Source organism: Stegodyphus dumicola, chromosome 10, assembly GCF_044657685.1.
Source record: "Stegodyphus dumicola isolate Sdum_Otavi_A_Nest chromosome 10, ASM4465768v1".
Lineage (NCBI taxonomy): Eukaryota > Metazoa > Arthropoda > Arachnida > Araneae > Eresidae > Stegodyphus > Stegodyphus dumicola.
The window spans coordinates 30,730,027-30,757,020 of NC_140777.1; the positions used below are offsets into that span (position 1 = coordinate 30,730,027).

General features: G+C 36.1%; 1 protein-coding gene across 1 annotated transcript in view; it reads left to right on the forward strand.

Annotated features, from left to right (window-relative positions):
* The window catches only part of LOC118204695 (beta-alanine transporter-like), a 314,607-nt gene extending 291,487 nt beyond the window's left edge, over positions 1 to 23,120 (forward strand). Inside the window, exons 7-8 of the mRNA XM_085825101.1 lie at positions 16,717 to 16,931; positions 22,738 to 23,120. Of these exons, the coding sequence (XP_085681227.1) occupies positions 16,717 to 16,931; positions 22,738 to 23,120 (598 nt within the window). The remainder of the gene's footprint in view (positions 1 to 16,716; positions 16,932 to 22,737) is intronic.
* Positions 23,121 to 26,994: the final 3,874 nt, after the last annotated feature.

The window sequence follows — 26,994 nt, forward strand, 5'->3', positions numbered from 1 at the left end:
CAGTACCGACAGCTACCAATTATTTAATAATGTAGTCCTCTACCCGAATATGAGCACCTGAAAACCCGAATTTGGAATACGAAATTTGTTTTGTTGTCTATTTCTTATATTTAGTAAAACTTTACCGAATTTTTGATTAGCAAAACGATTTCAAAGAGAACAGTGGCAACACTATAGGGTAAAAATACATTATCTCCAGTGGGCGAGACTGTCAGAAATTCTAGAGGTATATTGTGTTTAAATATTTTCAGCCCAAAGAGACATTAGCCCAAATGCTTTCGAAGCATGTATGTGTGTGTAAATGAAAAACATTCCCGTTTGGTCGCGGTTTTCATTTACACTCACATACACGTTTCTAGAGCATTTGGTCCAAGTCATAATACAAAATCTACTTTTTATTTAACTCTTTTTTCAAGGCAGTTTGAATAAGGTTGTTATGATTACAAATAAATTTGCGTTTACGGTCCCATCTTGGCTTTGCACGTAACACATCATGTATTGTGCTGAAAATCGTTTAATTCAAATCGACATTTAAACTGTGAAGACAGCTGTGCTTAAGTAGTACTCGAAGTATAGACAGAAACACATTTATAGGAAATATTTTTCGTCACGTAGGCAATAGTTGACGGTATTTCCCCAAATTGGCAACATTTTAAAAATTCCCAGAAAGCACGTTTTGCAAACCATAGTAGATATTTTTGTGAATTGCTTATCGTTACTCCTTGAACAACTTTATAAACATGTGACTCTGAGTGGTCATCAGTTGATTTTTGTTTCGTAGTGCATTTCAACCCAAAAAAGCGTTAGTTCAGAAAAACTATTAATTTCGTTTTGGCATTTTGCATTGCTTCATTATAAAAGTCTGAATCACTTTCCAAATTGTTGCCATCAAGTATTAGAGCCCTGCATTATGTTTAAAGAAATTAAATAATGAAGAATCCGCCTGAATGTTTGTATGTTTCTCGCATTGTGAAAAAGCAATGGTACCTAGAGACGTCAAATTTTGAATAACTCGAATATGGGTATGCAGAAGCCCAAATTTGGAATTTGCTTTATGATCTATTTCATATTTTGTAAACATTTGATGAATTTTTGATTAACAAACTCAACCATTTCAAAGCGTTCCATTAACATCGCGTGCATCTTCACGCACAGATATTTTATGTGGGAGGTGACATTTTTGTGCGATATTGCTGTTGAATTGAATTTTATGGTCTAGGTGCGAAGAACATATTTTATAAATAAAGGTAACACACAAAGAATAAAAAAATCCCCCTTTAACCGTAATATAAAACTTAAAAGCTTTCAGATTTTTTTGTTTTATTTATTTAATTAGTGCAATTTGTATGGTAATTATATATTTACTTAATGCGTGTTTTATTTCATTGTGAATTTATGGCAGTATATTACGTTTATTTTACGTGCAATGATATAGATTTTCTTTAATTCTGAATCTGTTGACGTTGGAACTGTAAAACTAGCTCAAGCAGAATCGAAGATATTTTCAAAACGTCTTCTACCTACTCTTGGTGATACTTTTTATCGAAACGTTAACGCCATTTAACTTTTCTCTCCCCACAATTCGGCGAATTTCCCTTAAGTTTCTAGAAGACGAAACTTCGGAGCTCAAAGAGAAATATTTTCTCTATGTTTACGGAAGTACTTACCTTCTTCTAAAGTGAAGTTGCGTATATATGATTGCTTTACAACCTGGGAGTGAGTGAATTCATTACTAGCTCGGTAACACTATTTTAGACTTTTAACTACGAGTGAATTTGTTGATCTACAATATTACTCGCGCATTAAGTAATTCTTTTTCTTAATTCTGTTGACCTCGTTATATTATTTGTAAATTGATTATCTTTGTACAGAAATATTTATCTCAATAAATTTTCAGGTTTCCCTTTTTCATCATGATTAGCTATTTAAAGGTATTTTTCTAGGAACCCACAGCAACCGACGTTGTTTAATTCTTCTGAAAATTTTTCTTTTTCCTGTAGTTGCTATCTCGCCCTTTCAATTACTGAAGCTAGGAATAGCCATTAGTCTAGGGAAAGTTTAGGAGAGAGAATTCAAATTAACAACTATCTATTAAATTATATAAAAATATTCGCAGTCCAAGCGAAGTTTTCCTTCTATGAGAGAAAGAGTCATTGAACTGACAATGATTATGAATATATTCCAAAGAGAAATTTTGATACTCGAAACTTGTATTGGATTATTTTAGAACTACAGTAAAACATCATTTGCATGTTCTTCTTTTATACATCGTTTTTGGATTTGTGGCTCCTAGTTGACGAGACACTTAACCGAAAGCAGTTAGCCGACAAGAAATTTAACGACATGAACAGTCAACAGACAGGACTTTTGGCCGACAGGGTTATTTACCTGACGAGGACATTTAGTCAACACGGCTAATCAGCTGCTACGACATTTTACCGACACGGATCTTAGGCGACAAAATATTTAAACCAAACCACGTTTAACCACCAACGCATTTAGCTGACAATGCTCAGAAGTAGACAAAAAAATCATGCAACAATGTTTTACTAAATTTTGTCCATTATTATCTGACAGAATGCTGTATTCAGGGTACACAACGAGGAAGTTTATGGGCTAGTACCACATTTGTGTCTTTATGGAATGCTAAAGAGACAACAGATTTTAAAATTAGAAAAGCAACAATTAATGTCAAAATCTTTCGCTTAGATTTTGAAATGATTTTCGAAAGCAATCAGACATAAGTCTCAGGGTTCCAGAATGGAGAAAGAAAATTTCAGTAGTCAGAGTATAAGGTATTTCTCCCACTTTCCTAGCGTGCCTTCGTGGTGTAGAGGTTCTGCACTCTGGCCGGTATTCCAGAGGTGCTTGGTTCGATTCCCGGCGAAAGCGTTGCTAATTTTTCATCTCTCCGTCTTCCAAAAATATATACCTAATGTCTCTACAAGAGAAGCGAGACGATTTACATCGAAAGAAATGAGCAGAGCAAAGCAAAAACAAATGTAACTTAATCCGTCGACGAAAATAATAATGAAACATGAAAAAGCTAAGATATTAAAATTTTAAAAACAATTATGTCACCAACGAAAGAATAAAATTTTTTGTTAATGTGAAAGAGTTCAAAGAAATCCAGTTTACTAACTGAAGAAACTCTACGGATACATTTTGTGGATCGAAAAGTCAGAATTATGATTAAGTGTTCATTTGTGATTAACTATCAAAATTATGTTTTTCTCTCTTTTCAAACATACGATTCATGTTCCCTGAGGAACACGCTCAGTGCTGTAAATGTGGCCAATATATGTCAAATAACATTGATATGAGACACTAAAATTGCGCAGGAATTGAGATCAAACACTCATGAATGAGAACTTGATTTCAGTCGAAATTATGGAGAATACGAGCAATTTCACAAATGATATAAATTTTAATGAGTATTATGACAGTGCTGTTACAAATTATTTTCACGTCGGAATGTGCTTTATAAGGAAACGAGGTACTAGTTAGTTGCCTATTCTTTATACACACAAGTTAAGAATTAAAATAAATACGCTATTTATCAAAATTGTGCATTTCCAGCAGTTAAATCCAAAATTCTGTAAATGCTTAATTTTCTAATCAAACTTTATAAGACAAGTACCTTAATAATTTATTAAATTTAAAACAAAAATATTAAAATATTTTTATTAAATGTGTACAACCTGTATTTTTTAGAATTAATATATTTTCGGTTCGTTAGAAGGCTGGTAACTGCAAGATGGAGCTATTTATGTTTTTGGAAAATTGTTCTATTTCAGCAGCAAAATAAAACGAGAACTCTCTTTCCGTAAAATACCCATAAATATTATTTCAAATTCTTCAGTGTTAAACATTCCGTTTTACAGTAATTTGCATGCATAACTGATGAGTTGTATTTTCATTCTTAATATATGCTTTATCGGTAGCTTTATTTCATTGATTGCTCATATTTCATCACGGGTAGCGTTGGCCTGGACATTTTGTAACTTGTTACATAAAAACCTATTTACCTTAAGAGCATCACATTTCATTGGCTTATAGGTATGATTCGATCTCACATATATGGTCGCTATTTGTTTTACGGGTTTCATTTTCAGGTACTAAAAAACTGACAGTACAAATTCTAATTTCTCATATATTGATCATAATTCTTGGTTTGGAATCGAAATTGTTTACCATAAATCTATTTTTGCTTGTTTCTTTCTCCAAGCAAAATCATGTCACTCTGCCACCTAAAAAACATCTCCTTTTTATAATTACATGTATCGTGCTCCCAAAATTTGCTTTTCAGAATATTACTTTCTGAGAAACTAATTATTTGAAATCAGTTTTCATTACCAGACAATTTTCTGCCACGTCGGGCAATAAAGCTTTTCAAACACGTTCCTCTTGCTATCATAAAATACCTTTAACTATTAAAAATTATCCCAACAATCTTAGCATTATAACATTCCATCTATCTCTCTCATTAGTTAAAAAAAATTTCAGATTCTCTACAAATTCAATTTTCAGGTTGCTTTCGCAACCATTAGTAAAAATCGTTGTTCATTTCTTAAAAATCCCATTTTTGATCTTAAATCTTGTGAAAGTTTAGCTTAATGGGACGTGTGATATAGGTGATTGGTTATGCCAGTGTTGTTTGACACATAACGACCAAACAAAGCGTTGAAACTTCTCGTCAGGGATAGTGAATCGTGTGTTGGAAAAGACGAAATAAACAAAATTTTATTAGTTTATCACACCTGGACACGTAACCATAATTTTCACCTTTAATTTACAAAAATTCTTCGTAAATTTCGTTACTAAATTGAATATCTTTGAACCCTTTTATATTAGCAAAAATATTTCTTCTGTAGTAATGACATTAATTTTTCAAAACTTTCAAATTTTTAAAATCTTAGTGTTTCTACGTTTCGTTACTATTTTCCCCTACGAATCACGTCACACTGTTTTCAGTTTTTTTTCACACATTTCTTTCCATATAAAATCGTTTCGCTGCTATTTCTGATTGCTCTCGAAATTAATTTCAAAAGCTTCGCGAAAAAAAGGGTTGCTTTCTTGTTCAGTTTTAAAATAAATAGCTACTTTAACGTTACATCAAGATGTATGTAGTATTTATCCATCAACCTACCCATTTTAACCTAGAAATAGCCTTTTATCTGATAAATATGGAAAAATTGACTGAAATATTAATACATGTTTCTTTATCTGCATGTACGTGTTGTCAGCTAAATGTACTGTTAGCGAAACATCCCTGTCAGCTAAACTTCCCGTTGGCTAAATGTCCCTGTCGGCTACGTATTCTTTTCAGTAAATGTCCCTGTCGGCTACGTGCCCTTTTGACTAAATTTCCGCGTCGGCTAAGTGCCCTGTCAGCTGAATGTACGTGTCGGGTAATGTCTCGTCGACTAAGTTCAGATTTGGAGCGATCGGTTCTGCTCTATCCCAATTCCTTCCTTTGTTGATTAATAGTAAAATTTCATTTATACGACGTAAACTTTCGCTTATATGTAGTTCTCTCTCCCTCGTCTTATCCACTTACTTTCCCATTCATAACTCAAATATTGTTTTTCTTATGAGAAGTTAAAAAAATTGAATAAATAAGGGAATGGAGAACCAATCCCATCTGCTTTTCAAAAGGCAGTACTACAGCACCTTTGATATAGATGATGCTAGTGATACAATTTTCAAAAAAATTTCGTATTCTTAGAACATCCAATTGTACGTATGATTGCACTCGTAGATTCTTCTTTAAAACAAATTAAAATATGCAATTAAGTTAAAATATTTCTGGAAATAAATGTTTCTTAATTCAAAATGGGCTACTGAAAAAAATATAGGATTGTTCTCACTTTTATGTTAAAATATTCCTCAGTCTGAATTCTTATGATATTAAAATTGAAATATTTTATATTTTAACTTTTTTTATGTATAGATAATATTTTAGGCAAACTAAAAATAAGATGATGGATTTAAATTTGACTATCAACTGTAGTATGGTAATAGCATTGTCATTCTGCAGCTAAAATGTACATAATTCATCTTAGACTCAAATTTCGGTTATACATATTTTCCATTTATGCATCTTTTCTAATATTCATAATCATAAAAGACATATAAACAGTGCTTCAGCGTGCTGTAAATTTTATTTATTTTTTGAATATGTGATACTGTTTGATATAAATTATATTTTAAACTTATTAATTGCAAAAAAAATTTAATTTCGTTTAGTTTTATTTATATATATATGTCATAATCCTTATCTTATTGAAATATAAATCTCAAAGGGGAAATTTAAAGTTTAAATTACACAAAATAAAAAAATAGCATAACTGTCTGAGCAGACTGAAGGTTTTGAAAAACATGTCTGCCCATAAGAATATTCATGTCTGGTTTTAAGTATTCCTTTTCTGTGGGCAGACTTTAGAAAACAAATTTAAAACCAGACATTTTTTTCACTACATGCGTCATTTGGTGCTTTTAATATATTTTTATCTCTTTTTTTCTCGTCTTGCGAAATAAATTTTGAAATAAAGTATTCCAGAAATAAAATCAAAAGACCAATTTGAAAGGAAGAGGGATTGAAAAATTCGCGACAATTTTGTTCTAATACTATTACTAGTTTATTTCTATTATTTAGAAGGGTATAAGACATAAATAACGTCCTTTTTACAGCACGCTGTTCACCAGACATATCCCAGACGATGCAGAAGAATTTCCATAAAAGAATTTGTTGAAAGTTTGGTAAAATCTCAAAAATCACAGTCTACCATTCTCTTTTATGCATAAGAACGTAAACTATTTTTATGATACATCCTTACATATTTACAGGATGCCTTTTACTCTCATAATTTGGAACACAGAAAATTCAAATCATAGTGCACACTTTCTAAGACAATCATCCATGGTTTCACTTCGTTTTATTCTACTGCGTAAGGGGTCACCTAAAGGAAGGTTAAAATCTGTAACAATGATTATCATAATTTACTAAGCTTATTTTATTCAAAGCTCTCAGAGCGTGACAAATTAGAGTACAAACATAGTAGGGCAGTGCATCCATTTATTGATACAGTTATGTTAATAAAATTAGTAATTGATGACGAAGATATTGCTGTAAAAACTTCTATAAGTATTAGCGTTTATTTCATTGTACATTGGATTATTTTTATGAAATTTTGTGTTAATTTTAAAATGGTTTACTGTTTTTATTTATTTATTTATGTAGTAATTATTTGTGCACATTTTTAACCCCTTCTTACGATTGCTATTTTCCCCATGACCATTAAGCAAGACAGGAATTTGGTGAAGGAAGACGTCACTAAAGAATTTTACTTCTCAACGAACTCTAGATTCAAGCAAAAAACACGTGTGTTAGAAGCGTTATTAAAGAAATCGGATCCACCAGCAGCTGGCAAAATTTTGACCGCGTAAATGAGTTGAAAAGCCACTCATTTACTTGAAATTTTACTTCGGTACCCTTTAAAGAGTTTGTGGCATTTGTTGCACTTGAAAGTGTTTGTTTATTATACCATGCTGTAAATCATATAATTTAGAATCAATCGACTCTTGGGTTATCTAAATAGAGGCGACAGAGCCAGGAACATTTTTAACAAATTGACCTACGGACTCTTATGGACATTTGCCCTTTTCTCTCCTACTTAGTAATATTCTAGAAGTTTCCAGAAAATGAATTTTTCAGCTTTAGGATAAGTTTTCTTGACGCTTACAAAGTAACAAACCCTATAGATACATTTGCGCTGGAACCAGAATGCAGTCAGTACAATTTCTTTGTGCGACTTTGCTGAGCTCTTTGCGGGACTTGACTGAGCTCTTTGTGTGACTTTGCTGGTCGAAAATTACTCCTTTAGATCTGGCTCTGAGTCACTTTGGTCATCTGGGATATTTTTAGCATACTAATGAGAATTAAATCTCACCTTCTTTGTCTTTCTGAGTCATTTATAGATGCTTAATTTGCTGTACGGTCCGTCAATTAACTCACAGCGAGTAATATGACCAAACTGAAAATAGAAAAAATGAAAGAAAAGCAAAATTGTCTTTAAATATAATAAATGTTTAATGTTTTAAAATAGTGAAAACAGAATTCAAGCGTAAAGGAAAAGTACTCAATAAAATATTTTAAATATGAGTTTTACTGAGTATTTACTAAGGTCACCGTATTTTATCCGGTGGGTAGCACGTTATAGTAATTTCAGGGTAATTGCAACGAATGATTAGCATGCAACTGGTTAGGTTAAAAGCTTAAGGCAACTCATATGCGAGTTGTTTGCCTAAGGGGAGGAATGCATTCATAAAGGCTTTTCAAAAGGAAACTGACTCGTTAGGTTACACCAATGAGAAAGCGAATTGACAAATACTGCCGTTGGAAGCCATTAACAACAATTTGCTTACATATATACGTCATAATTTTCTTGAAAATCAAAGTTTATATAAAAGAACAAAACGTTTATTGAAATTTAATTCTAATTTAAACATTTCTCCATCTAGAAACTTTTCGAAGAATTATAATTATGAGACATGTCGATAGCAGTATACGTTTTTGAGATAATTACTTAAAACATCTTATGTGGAAAATGAGTGTGACTTCCCTGTACTGCTTATTAAATAGTACACATTTTTTGCTGTAATTCATTTAAAATAATTTCCTCGAATTTTATTAGAGATATACATCTTCAGTTCACATTTTACTCCGCGGCAAGGCAAAAATTCGTAAAAACTCAAAACATCTTCATTAAAAACTGAAAAAAACAGAAAAACATAAAACGTCGAATACAGTGAAAAAACCAGTTAAAACTTAATTTTTGCAATTAAAATAAGAGCTTTTAAGCAAAAACACGCAATTCGTTCAACGGGAAAAAACAAAATTTTCGATGCACCAAAATTATTTTCCGCTACCTCCTGACCCCACTGAGAAGAAAAATGCTCAAGTTAGTACGCCAACTGCCTTAATTCACTACACTACTTAAAGTTTCATGTGTAAACAAATGCCGCCTTGTTAGGGTTAGCTGCACCTATACTTTTAAATTTTGGGTACTTGTGTAAGTAATGAATGCAGATTAACTAAAGACATAACAATCTAAAGCGGAACATAAGAGAAACATATTACAATCGATTTTAAAGTAAAAAATATACAATTCACCAATAACTAAGAATAAAAAATAGAGCTCACCGAACCGAGTAAGAGGTAAAGTGTATGCCCGGAAATGTCAGGGGTAAGAGGTAGGAGGTGAAAGATGGGAAAGGAAACAAGAGAGTGATTAATTTTAAACCTTTACTCGACATGAATACAAATGGTGTTTTGACAGCTTGAATGTTACAAGATATGCTCGACGTTTGCACCATCAGACGCCATAACATTCCTGACACCGAAGGACCATTGATTGCCAAACATGTTCTAACACACTGGGAGTTTCTTTGATTGTAGCAGCTGCGCAGGGGAGTCTTGCCCCGAGATCCATTTCACACACAGCAGGATCGTGATACACGACACTTTTTAAGGTTCTCCACAAAAAGAAATCCAGGTTCGATACATCGGGTGAGCGTAGGGCTATGTTATGTTATGAAGAAGTGAGGGAGCCACCTAATATTTACTCTAAGTAAGCAGGTATTAGCCCCACACACTAACTAGAAAACTAACAACATTCTGGCATCATTCCTCGAGTCGTGATGGAAATTGTGACTCCAGTGAGCACTACAAGTACTGTCACCGGCGGCGGCATCAACGGTACTCCTAACCTTTCAGCGTTAAATTAGCTCAAGTAAGGGATTAAATTACATGATATACATTGCGATATGGATAGTTGTGCAGGTGCATATTTCAAGATGTTATCTATTATAGTGGGTACAGGCAACATATTTCAGGACATTATATATTGCATTAGAAACAGGCATGTTGTTTTCACGTTACAAATCATTTTTGTAAACATGAACTGTTTACTATCAGAATTAATTAAGAACTATAAAATTGTTTACAAAGCGTAGGGCTAGCAGACCGGTCCCCCACGCCCAATCCATCTATTCGGGAATGATCTGTTGAAATGGCTGCGAACATCCAGTCCAAAATGAGCAGGCGCCCCATCATATTGGAGCCACATGTTGTGCCTCACATTTGGTGGAACATCGTCAAGCAAGTCGGGAAGAACTTGCTCCAGAAAGATCAGATAATTCGCGGCATTCAAAATGGATGGTGAAAGGTACGGCCCGACTAAGTAGTCGCCGACCAAACCCGCCCACACATTGAATTTGAATTGCTGTTGTGCCGTGTGGTGCCGTACACCGTGGGGTTTTTCTTGACCCAACAAATGCTAATTGTGGTGATTGAACACGCCATCCCTAGTGAATGTGGCCTCATCTGTAAACAGCACATAAGCTGGGAAATTAACATCACGGGCATTTTCTTGCAGAAACCACTGTGTGAAACGCACACGTTCAGAATAGTCATTGGGGAATAGTAACTGAACCCTTTGGTGACGAAAGGCGTGGAAGGACTCGGAGTTCAAGACACGCTGGACACTGATGTGAGACATTCTTAACTGAGAGGCAGTGGCACGTATGCTGGTCCTTGGATTACTTTACACATTTTCTTCAACACATTTCATCCAACACATTTTCTTCCCTAACGACCGAGCGAGTCGATCGTGTCCTGCCACTCCTTAATGACCCGTAGTCACACAAAGTTTGATGCAGACGTGTGAACAGACTGTGCTGTGGTTGATGTCTCTCGGGAAAGCGTTCTCGATAAATGCTTGCAGTGGCTCTTCCATTATATTGCATGTCTGCAAGCTCTCTTTGTATAGCGTTCCATGCTTTTCGTATAGTGCCTATCATTCAAATGAGGCAATCCTCACTTTCTACTAGCACTCTCCTGTAGAGTACCCCCTGGCGGCATACAGTCACGTTTCTGGGCAGGGGTTCCTATACAGTTCGTAATACTTATGATGTGCCCTACCTCCCCTAGAAGTTTGTCGCAACATTTACAGCACACACTGTATGTATGTATATATATTATGTAATGATTTTGAATGCGCAGTCGAAGCCTGGAACTCTTCAGCTTTTGATAAGAGTCATGGCTAAGCAGACAGTAATGGTTGAAAGTTAAAAACTATGATGGCTCAGTTAACATACTCCAGGTTAAAGAATTTTCAGTCTTTATTTCCACGCATATAAAATCATCTTAGTAGATATTTATTCAATCATAATGAAATCCGATACATCTCTGTGATTCAATCATAATGAAATATGGTAAATTTCTCAGTACATTGTTTTTTAAAGAAATGACTCAGGCATTTTGAAAAGGTGAAGCGGACGGATAGTAGCAATGTAGAAGCTAGTAGAAAAATTACGTAATTAGCTCGCCAGAGCTATTTAAACCAAAGTAGGTGCGATTCTAGAGACAACCCTATGACTGGTTAATATTAGTTTTAGTTGCTCTTTTCACGTACCGTTACATAACATAAAACTTCGAATGTGGGAGAACAGATGAATTTAGGGGGAAAGCACTAAATCTAGAATCGTTAGTTTTGAGGTCGCATCATATATACCTATATCTTATATATTCTCCTCTTCAAGAGAAAGGTCGGGAAAGAAGGTTGCCAGAAAAGCATTAGTGAATAAGCAAAGCAAGAGAAACTTTATTATATGAGGAAAGATATGGGGAAGCATCAAAGACATAGCCTGCAGGTTTTCCTATGCCCCGTCATGATTCATGATCTTTCTCACATACAGATTGTGAATTATGTAACATATAATGTACACTGTTACACTAACATTATAATTTCTAACTAAACTAACTAATAAATTAATACAAATATAATTTTAAAAGTCCTTTAGGCCTTTGAAAATATGTCCAATGAAACGTTTGTAAAATATGTTGACTAAAATAATTCCATCAGGTTGTACAGACATTAGGTATTTTTTCGAAGCAGGAGAGATTGAAAAATTAGCAACGCCTTGCGCGGGAATCGAACTGTGGACCTCTGGAATACGCGCCCAGATTGCAGACCACCACACCACGAAGGCATGCTAAGAAGGCGAGTGAAATACCTTATAAGGTAAACTTTTAAATACTTTCATAAGTTCACAAAGTCTTTCAAAGTAAATGTTCACCAAAAAGTGTTTCAAATTCTGCTTGAGGAAAATACACTCATGTCCATAAATTAAGGATAATGCAAAATCAGGGAAAGGAAGAGTTAGAAGCAAAACAAATTGACTTATTTGTAAAGCTTATTTATTAAACAAAAGGTAAAGAGAAAAAAAGATGCTATGTGTTTGATATTATTAAAAAAATTAGCGATTTTTTCTCCCTGGAGCAAATTACAAAAAAAACCTATTTACAAAAAAACAATATTACATGGTTGGTATGATTGTTAATACATTGCATGTCTCCCAGTTGATGCAATACAGTCCGTACAACGCCTAGGCATGCTGAGTATCAAACTATCGATTTGATCTTAGGGGATATTACACCACTGAAAAAGTAGTGCTCTCCAAAGTTCCGGTAGACATGTAGGAGGAGGTTGACGGGCTGCAACTCGTCGGCCAAGCATGTCCCACACGTTGTTTACTGGATTCAAGTCCGGTGAGAATGCTGGCCAGTCCATACGGGTGATATCCTCTGATTGAAAGCATTCGCTTACGATGTTTGCATGGTGAGGACGGGCGTTGTCATCCATAAACACAAATTGTGCGCCCATGGCGCCCCAAAACAAACGCACATGTTGTTTCAGAATGACGTCCCGATAGATTTGGCTTGTCATGGTTCCAATTTGAACATGCAGCTCAGTTCTGGAACACAGCATAATTCCACCACAAACAAGCACTCCTGCACCACCGTAACGTTGTCGTTCAATGATATTTTCTTGGTGGTAACGGGTCTCCATATGAAAGTCCGGCGAGAATCAGACTGCAAGCTAAACCTGGACTCGCCGGAAAAAAATCACACAAGCCCACTGTTGCGGTGTCCACAATGCATGCTCTCTACTCCAGGCTAACCGCAGGCGACAGTCAGTTGCAGTAAGTGGAACGCATCTGACAGGTCTACAAGCATATAGACCAATCTGCCCTAAGCGTCTGTACACGGTCTGCCTTGAAATTGTCGTACCAGTGGCTGAAAAGAGCTGACGAGACAGATCTGAGGCTGTGCTCCGCCTGTTTCTTTTGGAAGTAACTGCCAAATACCGGTCCTCATTCGGCGGTGTAACTCTGGGGCTACCTGTGCTGTAAAGTCTACTCACATTACCATCATCTTGGAATCGTTACCAAAGCCTGGAGATGACACTCTGAGCAATTCCAAGTTCGTCTGATACTTCCAGTTGGGTACACCCACATTCCAGACGGCCGATAATTCTACCACGTAAAAAATCATCCAAATGCGTCCTTTGTGTCATAAATATTCGGTTATTGCACTGAAATGCTTATAGAGCGCCTGCGAACAATTTTACTTCTTTGCCTGTATTCCTTATATATCACTCTCTTACACTCTCGTCATTGTGACATACCATCGGTGTCATCTGGTTACTTCCTGAAATTTGCATATGAATCTTGAAGATGTGTGTAGTGATTTTACAGGTGATATATTTATTTTAGAGTTCGATTTCCGCGGTAACTTCGAATTATCCTTAATTTATGGACATGAGTGTATTTCCATTATAATACAGATTGCGTTGTCAGTTTTCATATAGAAATATAATACTCAATTTTATGATTAATGTAAAAAATTCTTCTTGTGGGTACACATACATAATAGAACAGAGAATTCAATATAAAAATATAATAATGTGATGCAATACTAAATAATACAATAATACTTTGACGATTAATTTGGCATGTCCTCTCCAACAGAATCAGTCTACCATCTTGATGATGGTTGGGGGGGGGGGGGTTGCTTAAGAAAATATATAAAAAATCCTCTGTTCCTTAGAAAAGGTAACTGGTTTTTGGCATTGTACATTTGCCAAAGTTTTCTGTCTCAAAAATGTTTCATATTACTCAATAATAATACAACATTATACAAAATTAGGACTGAAATTTAAGACTAATAACTTGTATAGTAAAGTTAAAGTCTTTTTAAATTGTGTAAAAAATATAATTAAGATATTACCCTACAATAAGAAGGAAGACAAGAAAAATTTTGTTTTAAAATTACGTAAAATGTATGTGTGTGTGTGTGTGTGGTAGCACTTCTGTGCTAAACTATGATCAGAGGATCGTGACTTGTAAAGACCCAAGTCAGTCTCATGGCCACAGTTGAATCTCCTAACAAATAAAAGAAGAACAATTTTAGGGGACGTTAGGAGTGTTCCTAGGGGGACAGCAGGCGTGCGTTATCACTTCTTGTATCCTCCCTAAAGAGAGAATGCAAGGAGTAATGCACATAGTGCGAAACCTAGAGTAGGAAAAAGAAATAAAAACACTCGTCTTCGAATGAAAATATATGGTATTGAATTCAGATTTTTCAAAATGTAGTGGTAGAGGTTTTCCTCTTCCCATCTTCTGGGCTATAATGAAATATGACAAATTTCTATATACATTGGTTTTTTAAAAGAAATGATGTAGTCATGTTAAAGAAGCGAAACGGAGAGATATTAGCAATGTAGAAGCTAGCAGAAGAATGATATAATTAGCTTACCAGAGGTGTTTATATCAAAATAGGTGCGATTCTAGAGACTAGCTATGATTGGTTAATATTAAATTTAGTTGGCCTTTTTGCCCTTTTCATGTACCGTTGCATAACATAGAAAAATCGTCGCCAATTATTTTTAAAGCAGATATCGTATTTATTTATATCTCATAGGTATATAATGTTACGGCCGATTGCAAATAAAAAAGGAGGTGCACAAGTAGATATTATAACAGTCCCATTTTGAGGAATTCAATGTTCCACGGCTCATCGGTTTTGAGTTATGGAAGGTACATGCATGCGTACGTATGTAGAGACGTCACGAAGAAAATCCTTTTCGAATCCATTCTAAATTCATTTACAATCCGTTTTGAAAACAAATATCCTTTATTCTGCCTGTACGTACAAATGTCACGGTAAAACGATCGCAAAAAGCATTATGGAGAGGTTATTTGACCTCCGCAATTCCAAAATCTCCTTTACGTAGTATAAGGAAGTAATAAATGTATTTAAACGTATTGCTGAGCATATCAAATTAGCATATTTTAAATTATAAGCTTCCAGCAATCTATGTATTGATATATTACTAAATTTTCTGGATAATTTCTTATTCATTGGGTTATTGGAATTCCTCAATGGTTTTAAATTGATGTTTTGAAAAATATTTAGTTATTAAATTATCAGCATAGTTACAAAAACGCTGAAGTGATTAAAACAGTTAAGAGAGTTTCTGAATATTTAAGCGAAGCGTAACTAAGTATTAAATTCACGGAGATGCAATGGCCACGTAAATTATTATACACGCAAATGCAATGGCTGAAGAGATGATGATAATTACTATGGAATAATTGCTTGTGAGTCTATGTTTAGCATAAAATATCTGAGAGTAACGTAAATTATGAATGACGGTGTAAAATAAAATTTGAAGAAAAACATTAGCATGTTGAGGTTATTTGATATTTTATACAGTTATTTATAATTTACGTTACTCTCTGATATAAATTTACAGAATTAGGTTGAGATATTCCTAAGCAATATGAAAAATCGTATCAGCGGTTTTCTTTCTTTCGTTCTTTATAATTATATACATAATGTCAGAAAAGTCAGTATAATTTCAGAAATTCTTGTAAACCATTTGGGGATGCCAGTTCTAATCTCTCGATTTCTATTGTCTTGTCTATGTAATTCCTTGAATAATGGTTGCCAGAGCCTCAGCTTCCAGCCCAATTTTGAGGGAGAGCACCTCCGGGATTTCCGAGGGTCTCCTACCACCAAAACCATACGACAAGACTTTCGACTCGCCATATATTTAGAATATCCCGTGCCACAAAGACACTACATATTTACAAACATCCATTTCTTCTCCGCGACTCGAACCCAGGCCCTTCCGTACCACAGTAGGCTTCCCTAACCCCTATACCATTTGGGCGCCCTCTCGTTTCCTATCTTACAAATATGTTAAATATGTGTTAATTCTGGAAATTTTAGTTTAAATAGTATGCTACATAAACTTTTATTAAAAAAACAAAGGCTGTTAGTAGTATTTATATTCTGTTAAGCTTTCCGGAACTTATTAAATATTAGAAAGTGCTGTTTCCAATATATCCGAGTTCTTGGTCTTAATAAAAATTATTTAAGTCTTTCTCGAATTTTACTGAATACATTAAAAAACATTTCAAATTCATAGGACTTTATTGAACACACTCGTACGTGTTGCTTTAAATGCATTCAATCTTTGTGGTCTTATTAAAAATATTATAATTTTGTACTCCGGTGGAATTGGAATCAATATTTGTCACTATGTTTAACAAAGTCCCTCTAAGTTTTTAGTAGTTTTTAATAAAAACACAGGACTTGGACGCTTTGGAAATAATCATTTATAGTGTGGTCAATGAAGCTCCTAACAGCCGACTGCAGCAAACATGCGAGCTTCTTTAAAGAAACACATCCAGAATAACAGAAATTACCGTTATATAATCTGTACCTCTATCTCTTAACAAAATTAAATTTTTTTCAGTGTAATGATGTGAATCAACCGACAAAGCGCTATTTATATTCTACAGGTTCACATCGACGACTGCTAGTGTAGGTTTGAATCTCTACTCTTTCGAGCTGGAGGGCGATCTCTACCTCAACCTCTTCATGACGGCGGGAGCAGAAGTGGCGGCGGCGGCAGTTATCGTGGTAGCGGTGGGGCGATGCGGGCGGCGGTGTTCCTTTTGTCTCAGTTCTGCCTTGGGAGGGGCACTTACCTTATCCATCGCCACCACACAGACAGGTACGTTTTATCTATTAATTGGCATTAAGAACTCATAATAATAATCATAATCATAGTTATAAAATGCGTCCTTCACAAAAATTTTGGGCTCATTCCACCAGGGTTTTACTTTTGGGTTGATATAAAATATTGATGAACTACAACCTTTATAAAAGGCACTACGCGCTTAGAATTATTGTACAGATATTTGATCCAATTCTCATATCTGAAGTGCGGCTTGTAGCATGTGAATTAATGACAAGACAACAGGTATAAGTCAAAAATTACTTTTCTTGCTGCTGTAACAGTGTAAAAATGGTCTCACCACCAGAAAGTGCACCACATAAGAAAAAAGGTAGAAAACTGTTTCTCTGGTAGGAAGAAGAGTCAAAGACTGAAATTAAACACAGGCTGATAATATAATATGGGAACAATACTTTGAAAGAAAATCTTGAATATGAATGAAGAGATGTGACGCACAAAAATGGAGCAAGACACCTGCCAGCCTCCGCCAATGATGTGAAAATTCGGGTTTGGTTTGGTTTGGTTTAGTTCATTACGGCAAGGAGCACGAGCACTATCTGCCTAAGGGGAGGGATTTCTAGGTGAAAGAGGTTTTAAGGGAAATTGTTTCATACACATGGGGAAAACTATGTAAACACCCATGCAGCCAGCCCGTTCGCCGATATTTAGACCCCAGACCGAACTACCAGTGTTCAGCGACTTTACTACTCAGCCGCTGATGGGCCTCGTGAAAACTCAGGAAGCTCATGAAATAAGGTTGGCAGAAGGTTAAGTTACCATCGGTGATAGAGCTTATTATCTGCAGATCAAACATGATTTAGCCTTTATTGCGGATCGATGATCAGCTCGGCTTCCACAAATTCTTTGCAAAATGGGTACCAAGATAACTTACCGTAAACAATAAACTTTTATCATACTTACCTTCTGGATTTCGAAATACTGTAACATCTTATGCACAGCCCAAAAATCGAGTTTCCTCTACTATCATCTCTTTTAGGTTGTACAAAAAACGCATTACAAGATCGATATTTTTTTTTTCGGACAAAGAAAATGTGGGATACGTTGTCTCATAAGTATTTGCGCCACCAAACGAAAACCTTCTTCTTTAAGAGAATATGCAAGTTTGTGGACCTATACGTACGATATGTAGAAACATAAGGTAAATACTCAACACATACTTCCGTAATAATGACTGAGCATACGACGAATACGGATATTTTTTACACTGCTGGCCATTAAAATTGCGACACCATGAAGGAAAGCAACTACGAAAAGGATATCTATTGCGTTCATGCCATATTGTTATATATAAACAATATGGCATGAACGCAAAATTATTAAATTCGTAAGCACTTTGGCGGTTTACAGGGGTGCGAAATTAGTAGAAACCGCTGCCACTCTATTAAGCATGCAGTCAAACTGGGCTTGTATGACATAAATAGGCCTCATTCCATCCTGATTCAAGTCTGTGCCGCACTTCATCAACCGTAGTAACTGGAGAGCCCTGGCGGGCCAGTCTCTCAGCAACCCACGGGAAGATGGTTTCAATGGTACGTCTAGTGACCGTGCAAGCCAGGGCAGCAATCGAATACCCTGTATGTCGAGGAAGGTCAGAACACTGCGTGCAACATGTGTTGGAACATGGCGTTTGGTGGCCTCGAAGATAGGGCACAACGACTGTACGTAAGATATCAGAAATATACCCATCTTCTTTCAAATTACCGTCGATCCGAACTAGAGATGCGCGTGTCGTGTACCTAATGGCTGCCTAAACCATCGCACTAGGTGCAGGGACCCTATGCCGATATCGAATACGCGCAGGCGATATGAGGTCTTCTCGGACACTCCAGACGCGTGTACAGCCATCGGAATACAGCACGTATAACTGGGACTCATTTGAAAGGGTGACATTGTGCCACCTCTGTATCCAGATTTGTCGTCTGGCGTACCAAATTCGTCATCTCTCTGTATGATGCCTTGTCAAGGGAAGCCGAAGTAATGGTCACCTTGCTGATAGTCCACTCTGTTTCAAACGTCGACACACCTTAAGAGCTGATACTGGGTGCTGCAAACATGCCCATTTCCTGACTAATGGTCCCTGATGTGGTCTTACGAATTTGCAGGGTTCACCTCACAACATGTTTATCCTCTCTGGCATAATTCATATGAGGGCGTTTAGATCATACATACCGTTTAGTATGACCCTCAGCAATCCATCGATTCTATATTCGCCTAACAGTGGTTGGATGTCGGCCAGTGCGAATGGCGATATCATGAAAGGATAATCTACACTTTGGATAGGCAAGAATTCTGCGTCTATCAAATTTCGAAATTTACTGGTAAGCATTTCCTCTTATTCGAGGCATAACACGATATTCTGAGCAAACTCCAACCTTGCAAAGCACTTTCCGAATAAGAAATCCACTACACAATTTTTCTTTTATGTAGTGGCTTGTGGTTTCTTCGTCCTGCGTAGACTAAATGCGCTGAAATACTAATCATTTGCATATTCCAACTTTTTCCTTTTCTGTGATTTTGACGTTCATCAGATCATTCCTTCTTGGTGTTGCAACTTTAATGGCCAGCAGTTTGTTTTACTTCATATGTTTCAGCGTATTTTCTCATGCAATTTACTTGAAATACTATACGTTCTAATTTTTGAAATATTTCTCTCTGATAAATCTACAAACTTAAAGTGACTAGCTTAGTATTTCAATGATTTCCAGTTTACAAATAGTAGTACGCCATTTAACGCCTTGCTTGAGAGCAAAATACAAACATACCATTTATTGAAACCTTCTTAAGATGAACACTCATAGATGACGTGGACCTTCTTTCAAAATGTTCACGACAGAAAAGTTGTGCTGTTTCCTCATGCCCCATTAAATCTTTAGAAAAACTGACCATTATCAGACTATTCATATAAAATACACCGTTTATCATTAATAAAGGGAAAATTACAAAAATGACGATTGCACAAACGTTGTAATGTGGAATTTAATGAAACTGACAGTCTATAACACATTATAACGTATGAAATAACATGGAAAGAAATTACCATACAATTGTGGTGTTATAGAAATTAGCATATGTATAAAATGAACAAACCGGATGTGTCAGTTTTGTATTGAAAAATGTCCTTCAATATAGATTATCAGCTCGCCTAGAAGCAGTACAACACATACAGAGATGTGTGATGCTCTCAATTATGTAGTGTATGAGTTCCATAAAATGATAGTCATTGCTCTTGCAAAGTAGTTGCAAGCGTGGAAGAGGTCTGTAGGGAAGGCCTGAGAGCAGCTATACGTCTTCCTAAAGCATCCCAGACATGCTGGATAAGATTCAGATTCGGTGATCGAGCTACCCATTATATGCGCTGAATTGTTAGCTGCTGATTATATTCATCCGCGATGCGAAACCTGTGCTGTCTAGCGTTCTCGTCCTCTAGAACAAAATCGTGACCTATTGTCCCAGCATAAGGGCGCACATAAGCATCAAGGATGTCATCTATACAGCTCTGAGCATTCACGGTTCCACGTGGGAAGACGTGGAGGTATGTGTGTCCACCCAAAGAGATGCCACCTCAAACACAGACACTGCTTCCTCCGTATGCATCTCTTTCACAGATGTTTGATAGATAATCTCGGGTTCCAGGTTGACTCCAAATCGAATAACTCCTACTATCACTTTGGAGGCTAAATCTGCACTCATCTGTTAAGAGAACAGCCCTTCATTGATCAGCCGTTTAGTGGACATGTTGACGTGCGCACATCAAACGCTCTCTGTTATGACTGGACGGGAAGGCAAGCAAATGGCTGGCAGCCTTCGAGAAGCCTTCTACGCATGGTTGATGTTGACACCAACCTTCCGGGGGAAAATCTGAGTTGAGTCGGAGTTGCGGTTTTATTCCTTCGTGCGGACAACAATAAATATTAGTCATCGGCGCTCATCATAGCGGTTGGCCGCCCTTGACTGAACATCCTGGATGTTGAATCGGTGGTAAGAAATTGTTTCCACAGAACCACAAAAGAACTCACATTTAGCCATCTGGCCCTTTTGTCCTGCCTCTAGTCACCCAATAGCTTCCCATCGCTGTTCTTTGGGCAAATGTTGTCTGGGAGGTCATTGTTACGAATTGTCTCTCCCAGATTTCTTAACTCAGTATCACAGAGAAATCTGAAGGCTTGCCGTCAAACATGCAGTGTTATGCTCTTCGCAGATGATGTATACCGATTGCAGCGCCCCTAATTTCATACTTCAAGTTTACTGAACTCTTACTTCACAACATACTCAAATGTTATTTTTCTTAATTTTTGGAAACCAGCGTAACATAACAGCGTTTTGGGAAACCAGCGTTTTTGGAAACATCATGAGAAATTTCACTGCATGTTTATCATTTCGAATATGAGAATGTTTCAAAAGTTTGGTTCTGCAAAGCCCACGATATCTATCTGTTTAAAGGAAATACTCGCCTCAGGAAAGTAGTGCTATGTACCCATGTCGCTTTGAAGTTCTAGAAAAACTGACCATTTTTAGCCTAGTCACATAAAATAGTTGATCACCATGAGAATTTCATTGTATGTTTTATTTACTTCGAATGTTAAAATGTTTCAAATGTTACATGTTGTAATGTTAAAATGCCTGCAAAGTATATGGTGTTTATCTGTTTAAAGGAAATGCTTCCTTTGTGGAAGTCGTTATCAAGAAAATAGACTCATATTTACCTTATGCGTAAAGAAAACCATAAAAACATCACTACTGCTAGCACCTTCCTCTAAATTACTCTAAAAGAAAATTTCAGAAAAAAAATCATGAGAAACTTTCGAAAAAGAGATGGTTTAAAATAAACCTTTTTATTTAAACATGAACTTTAAACATAAATGCACGTTTTGTCGTGATAACAAAGTCAACCATAATTCGTGGCGATGCAACCAAAGTAACTGTCAAATTCAAATTTAATACATAAACTAGTAGTTAAAGACTAGATAATTTAATCTAATATGGCTCAGAACTTCTGACCTACGTGTCAGATTCAAGTGTTGGCAGTGATAAAGCAAAGTCGAAAAATTACAGTCTTATCAAAACTGACAGGAACAAACATAACATGATGCAAAAAGTAGAAACACACTTTATCTTAGAGGCCAAAATCTCAGCTTAAGTACTCTCTAACTGATTTTCATTCTGGTTAGGAAACGGAAAGGAGAAGCGATAGTAAATACTGGCACGAGTGCACGAGATCTCGTCAACAAAATCTAAATGGGGAAGATTTATTGTTCAACTTATTTTAATATATGCACCATTATAAAGATCATTACATGATTTGCACTAGGAGGCATACAAGCGCAATTCCTTATGTTTGGAGTCATGAAATGTTTTCAGCCTTAGCATAAAGGAAACATTTCTTCTTCTATTTCCATTGAAGTGTCTCCTTCCTTAAATCCTTTATCCCTCATTCATTTGATAGTAACCAATGAAAGCGAGGCAATCGAAACTAAAAGCACTTCTGCTTACGTTACTGTAGTTTTTGTTGTTTTGTTATGCTCCAGTTTTCAAATAATCCCCTTTAGACTTTCATCTTAATGGTAGCGATGAAATAAAATTTTAGAATTTACTTCAAATTTCCGTGCTTAAATAAAACTTCTTTCGGTCGTGTTTCTTTGCGAAGCTCTCCGGAGACATCGGAGAGGTCTAGATCACTCAGATCTTTCCTGGTATTCCCTTCTCGAACGTCTTTTGAGGATGTATTTCATACATTGTTTGGACAGTGGATGTAAAATATCTTTCCTTTCTTCTTTTATTACAGGTACAACATCCCGGCTGACCATGTTCGTGGTGGCTAAACTTAGCATATCCTCTTCATCCATAGTGCTGCCTCTGTGGACCAGCGAACTCCTGCCTGTTGTCGTTCGATCCCTGGGCATGAGACTCGTGGATCTCATTGGCTTGGTGGGACCAGCTGCACTGCCCTTTCTTTTTAATCAGGTAACGTGGTATAGGCTAAATACTTTGGCTGACAGAAAACAGTATTTTATCCCTAGCCCTGAAAACATGACCCACAGAAATGAAAGTTTCATTATTTTTCTTTGCCTCTTCGATTATGACGAAGCACACTCAATGGTTTCTCTATTCGGAACTTCTTTATTCCACCCTTCACTAAGTGTTTTATTATTTGCTCACGAAGAATAAAATCCGATAGCTAAAAAGACCCCAAAATCGAAACAGATTGCTCCTTTCTAAATGCATGTAACTGCAAGCAAGTGTACCAGAAAGAGAAACGAAACGACCAAGAACGAGAAACTAGAAATCATTCGGGAAGAGAAACCAAATTATAAAAAGCGTTTTCAAGAAGAGTGAAAGTTACATTTTGTATCACTGAGAATCCATTAGTATTATATAAGCATTGTATTATCTGTTTGCGGTGAAGCATACTAACACTATCTGTCTTAGATTAGGGATGAATTTTTGAAGGAGTTTCTAAGGGACCTAAATGGTATTACATTAACTGTATCTCTGTACATGAGAAAACCACTACAACTGCTATGCAGCCACCCTATTCTGTGGGACTGGAAACCAGTGCGAATTACCAGTGTTCAGCTGTCTTACAGCTCGTTCATTCTAAATAAAAAAGGAAGAGGCCACTGTAATCGATTTTATAGAGGTTATGATAATAGATGCAGCAAGGAAACAGTGGTACTGAAATGTTAAGGCTAGATGGAAGCAGAAAAGACAGAGTATCAATAAAGAGTGAAATCAGCTAAAATAGCGAAACCATCCTTAACATGTTGGGATCAATAAGCAGTAGATCAAGAACGGCAGCTTAATCAGCAAGAATGAGTCGATAGATTGAAATGATTCACTGCACAATACACTAATAAAATGCATGAATGTCCGCACTGACAATGCGCACAATCGATATGGCAATATATCAAATACTGATGTAGAGACCACAGACTTATTCTTAAAGTGAATGTTTATCACATTGAAAGGAGACTTAATAGGATGAAAAAGTGTTTTCTTCGCATGAGTTGCTTTCGTTTTTCTTATAATTTAGAAACTTTAAGATTTTATAGCTTCGATTTTTAAGCCTTGAATTTTAACCCTTAAGTATACAAGTTTCTTTACGAAACATCGGTACACGCGAGCATTGCATAATTACCCTAGCTATCCTAAAAGTCACAATGTAACAGCATTTCAGATTTGAAATGGCTCTTTTCGCGCTTGCATTAACCTCTTTTGAAAATTTAACCAATTTAATATGGTACCAAGACAAATGTATTGCCAAAATTTCATTACTCTGCATTAATATTTTCTCGGTGTTGGGATTTCTTCCATGATCCAATGCTTTTGGGCTCTTAAGGCTTTTTCGATTTTAATTTATGTTCTCATGTGCATTTTATTCTCTGCAGTAATTACTTACTTTAAACTTTTGTTTTCGTTTTTAGCTTCTGGCGTAGTTTTACTCTAAAATAGTTTTCTTTGCTGGTCGAGAGGAATACCTTGTTTTTATATAAATATACACATTACTAGTGATAAAAATCGATGCATAGTAGATTCATATTTTTTGTACATGTGTGATATAATGGGAGGAAGACTTGATCAAAATTTCAGGTGTTTTGGGGTACACCGTGTACAGAACTTAGATACGGGTGCTTCATTCTGTGCGGCGTTAAATAACCAGAGCTCATCAATAGTAGTGGCTGCCGGTTGATGGTCTCTCGACAATCCATGACCAGATGTATTGATTAGGCATGAGATCTGGAGAACGTGCTGGCCAGGGTAAAAGTTAAACACCGTTTGTATTTAGGAGGGTAAGAAGAGCACAGGCAATATGTGGTCATGCAGTATCTTGTTGAAACTTGGCGTCACGCATATCTAGAAAAGAGGGCAGAGCTATGGGTCTTAACACATCAGAAATGTAATGGCGACTGTTCCCATTACCGAATATGCGAATGAAAGTTGACCAGGTTATGCACCCAATGACATCTCATACCAGGATGCCAGGGGGTGGTTCGATAACGAATGCAAAAATGGCAACATTCGTTTTCCTGGGAGTCTCCAAATACGGATACGTCCATCACGATGGTGTACACAGAATTGGGATTCATCTAAAAAGACGATGTGGTGCCAGTCTTGTGTCCAGTGTCGTCGTTCGTCGCACCATTGTATGTGTGCCTATCTCTGCTGCAGCGTAAAAGAAAATAGCAGAAATGATCGCCACGCTGAAGGTCTGAAGTATTGCCGAACGTTTTAGCACTATGCGTGTGGCCACTTGTTGTTCTGCATGATAGCCAAGTTCCTGTCTCAAACAGTGATATCTGACAGTGATATTTTCCAATTACACTACCATATGTTAAGAGTTTTGTTGGAAAATTTTACTGATTGATAGAGCGATATATAATGTATTCACTCTTTTACATTATTTTTACAGATTAATCTTTTTCGAGATACAGCACCTTGTACACCAATGCCTGTATGGGGTTATTCTTATATATCTAAAAATCAAATATTTTACTAAACACGTACTCGACACGGAATTTTTAATTTTTTATTTGTTTGTAGTGTTTTAAGTCTTTTTCAGAGCTGGAAAAAGGAAAATTAGAAAGACACATACTGGAATCAGAACTCCGAATCTCTGGAATTACTAGCCACAGGTTGTTTCAAATACAACATGAAAGCACAAGGAAAAGGAGAGTTAAATTCTTTGCGTTCGCCCCCCCCTCCACACTTAAAGAATTGCTGAGGAGGGGGGAAAATCACTCACTAAATCCAGATAGTGACGAAATATCGACTAACCATTTTATTTCGGGCTATAAAAAGGAGAAACCTTTTCTTCTGTTCCCATCGAAATATTTCTTCAAGTCATTTTCCGCTTATTAATTTCGTCACAAGTGATCAGGTATTTATAGGAGCAAGAAATACGAAAACTCAACAATGCTCTGTCCGATATTTTCCGATCCGAACATCCTGATTGCCATTTGGTCGCGCTCTCAATTACACCACTATGGCACGCAATAAGGAAGAAGAATATTCCATACATTCTCTATTTAAAGCACGACAGGGAAGGCGACAAACCATTTGCCAAATCTAACTAGTGACGAATTATCGCCCATCAAATGTTTTGTTCGCGCGCCACTTGTAGACACATTAGGTGTATTTCGAAACAAGAAATATAAAAAATTACCATTGCCTTCTTCAGGATTCGAACTTTGGACCTCCCTACTGCCAGCCGAACGTACTTCTAATTAGATTTCAAAAGCACGCGATAAGGAAACAGGAGATTTATTATTATTTTGCTTGATGCTATTTTATCTGGAAAACTGTTTACAAAAATTATTAGAAAAAAAAAATATAATTATTTTCAAATAACTGCAGTTTATTATTTCAGCAATTATAAATACTAGCTACAGACACTTCAATAATCATGGCTCTAAAAAAACGTTTCAGTGTGTCATTGATAACAGTATATATGTCACGTATTAAAAATGCAAAACTTCGCTAAGTGCTCAAACATTTGTTTAACTCAATTAACTTTATTTTTCCATGGATGCTACAAAAACAATTTTTTCTCTAACACATTTTGCAGCTTTTTAGATTGGAAGAGTTGGAAGTTAAACAAATTACAATTGATTTAATTATAGATTATAATGCTACTTTAAAACATCACCCGTTTCTCTTCCTCGATAAAAAATTATGTTGGCTACTTTTGCTCTTATGACTTTTCGAATATTTCATTAAAACGACTCGATGATATATTTTTTCAGCTAATTTTAATAGAATCTAATTATTTTAACGATCGTGGACATTTTGTGAACCGTGTTTTTGTGGCTCCAACTTTGGTGCCCTTTCATAACATAACCCCCATGAGTGTGCTTAACAAAGTATAGAGACGGGGAAAAAAATCATCTTTTGATAGCCTTAATTACTCGTCAAAAAACTGTGTATAGAGGAGGGAGAGCAAGTGAATTCCCACCACCCCTCTTAAGTTCCCGGAGATAAAACGGTTAACTGAGCAATTTCTTTTATAATCGCCCCGAGCTGCGTCTCAGACAACATCCCATGT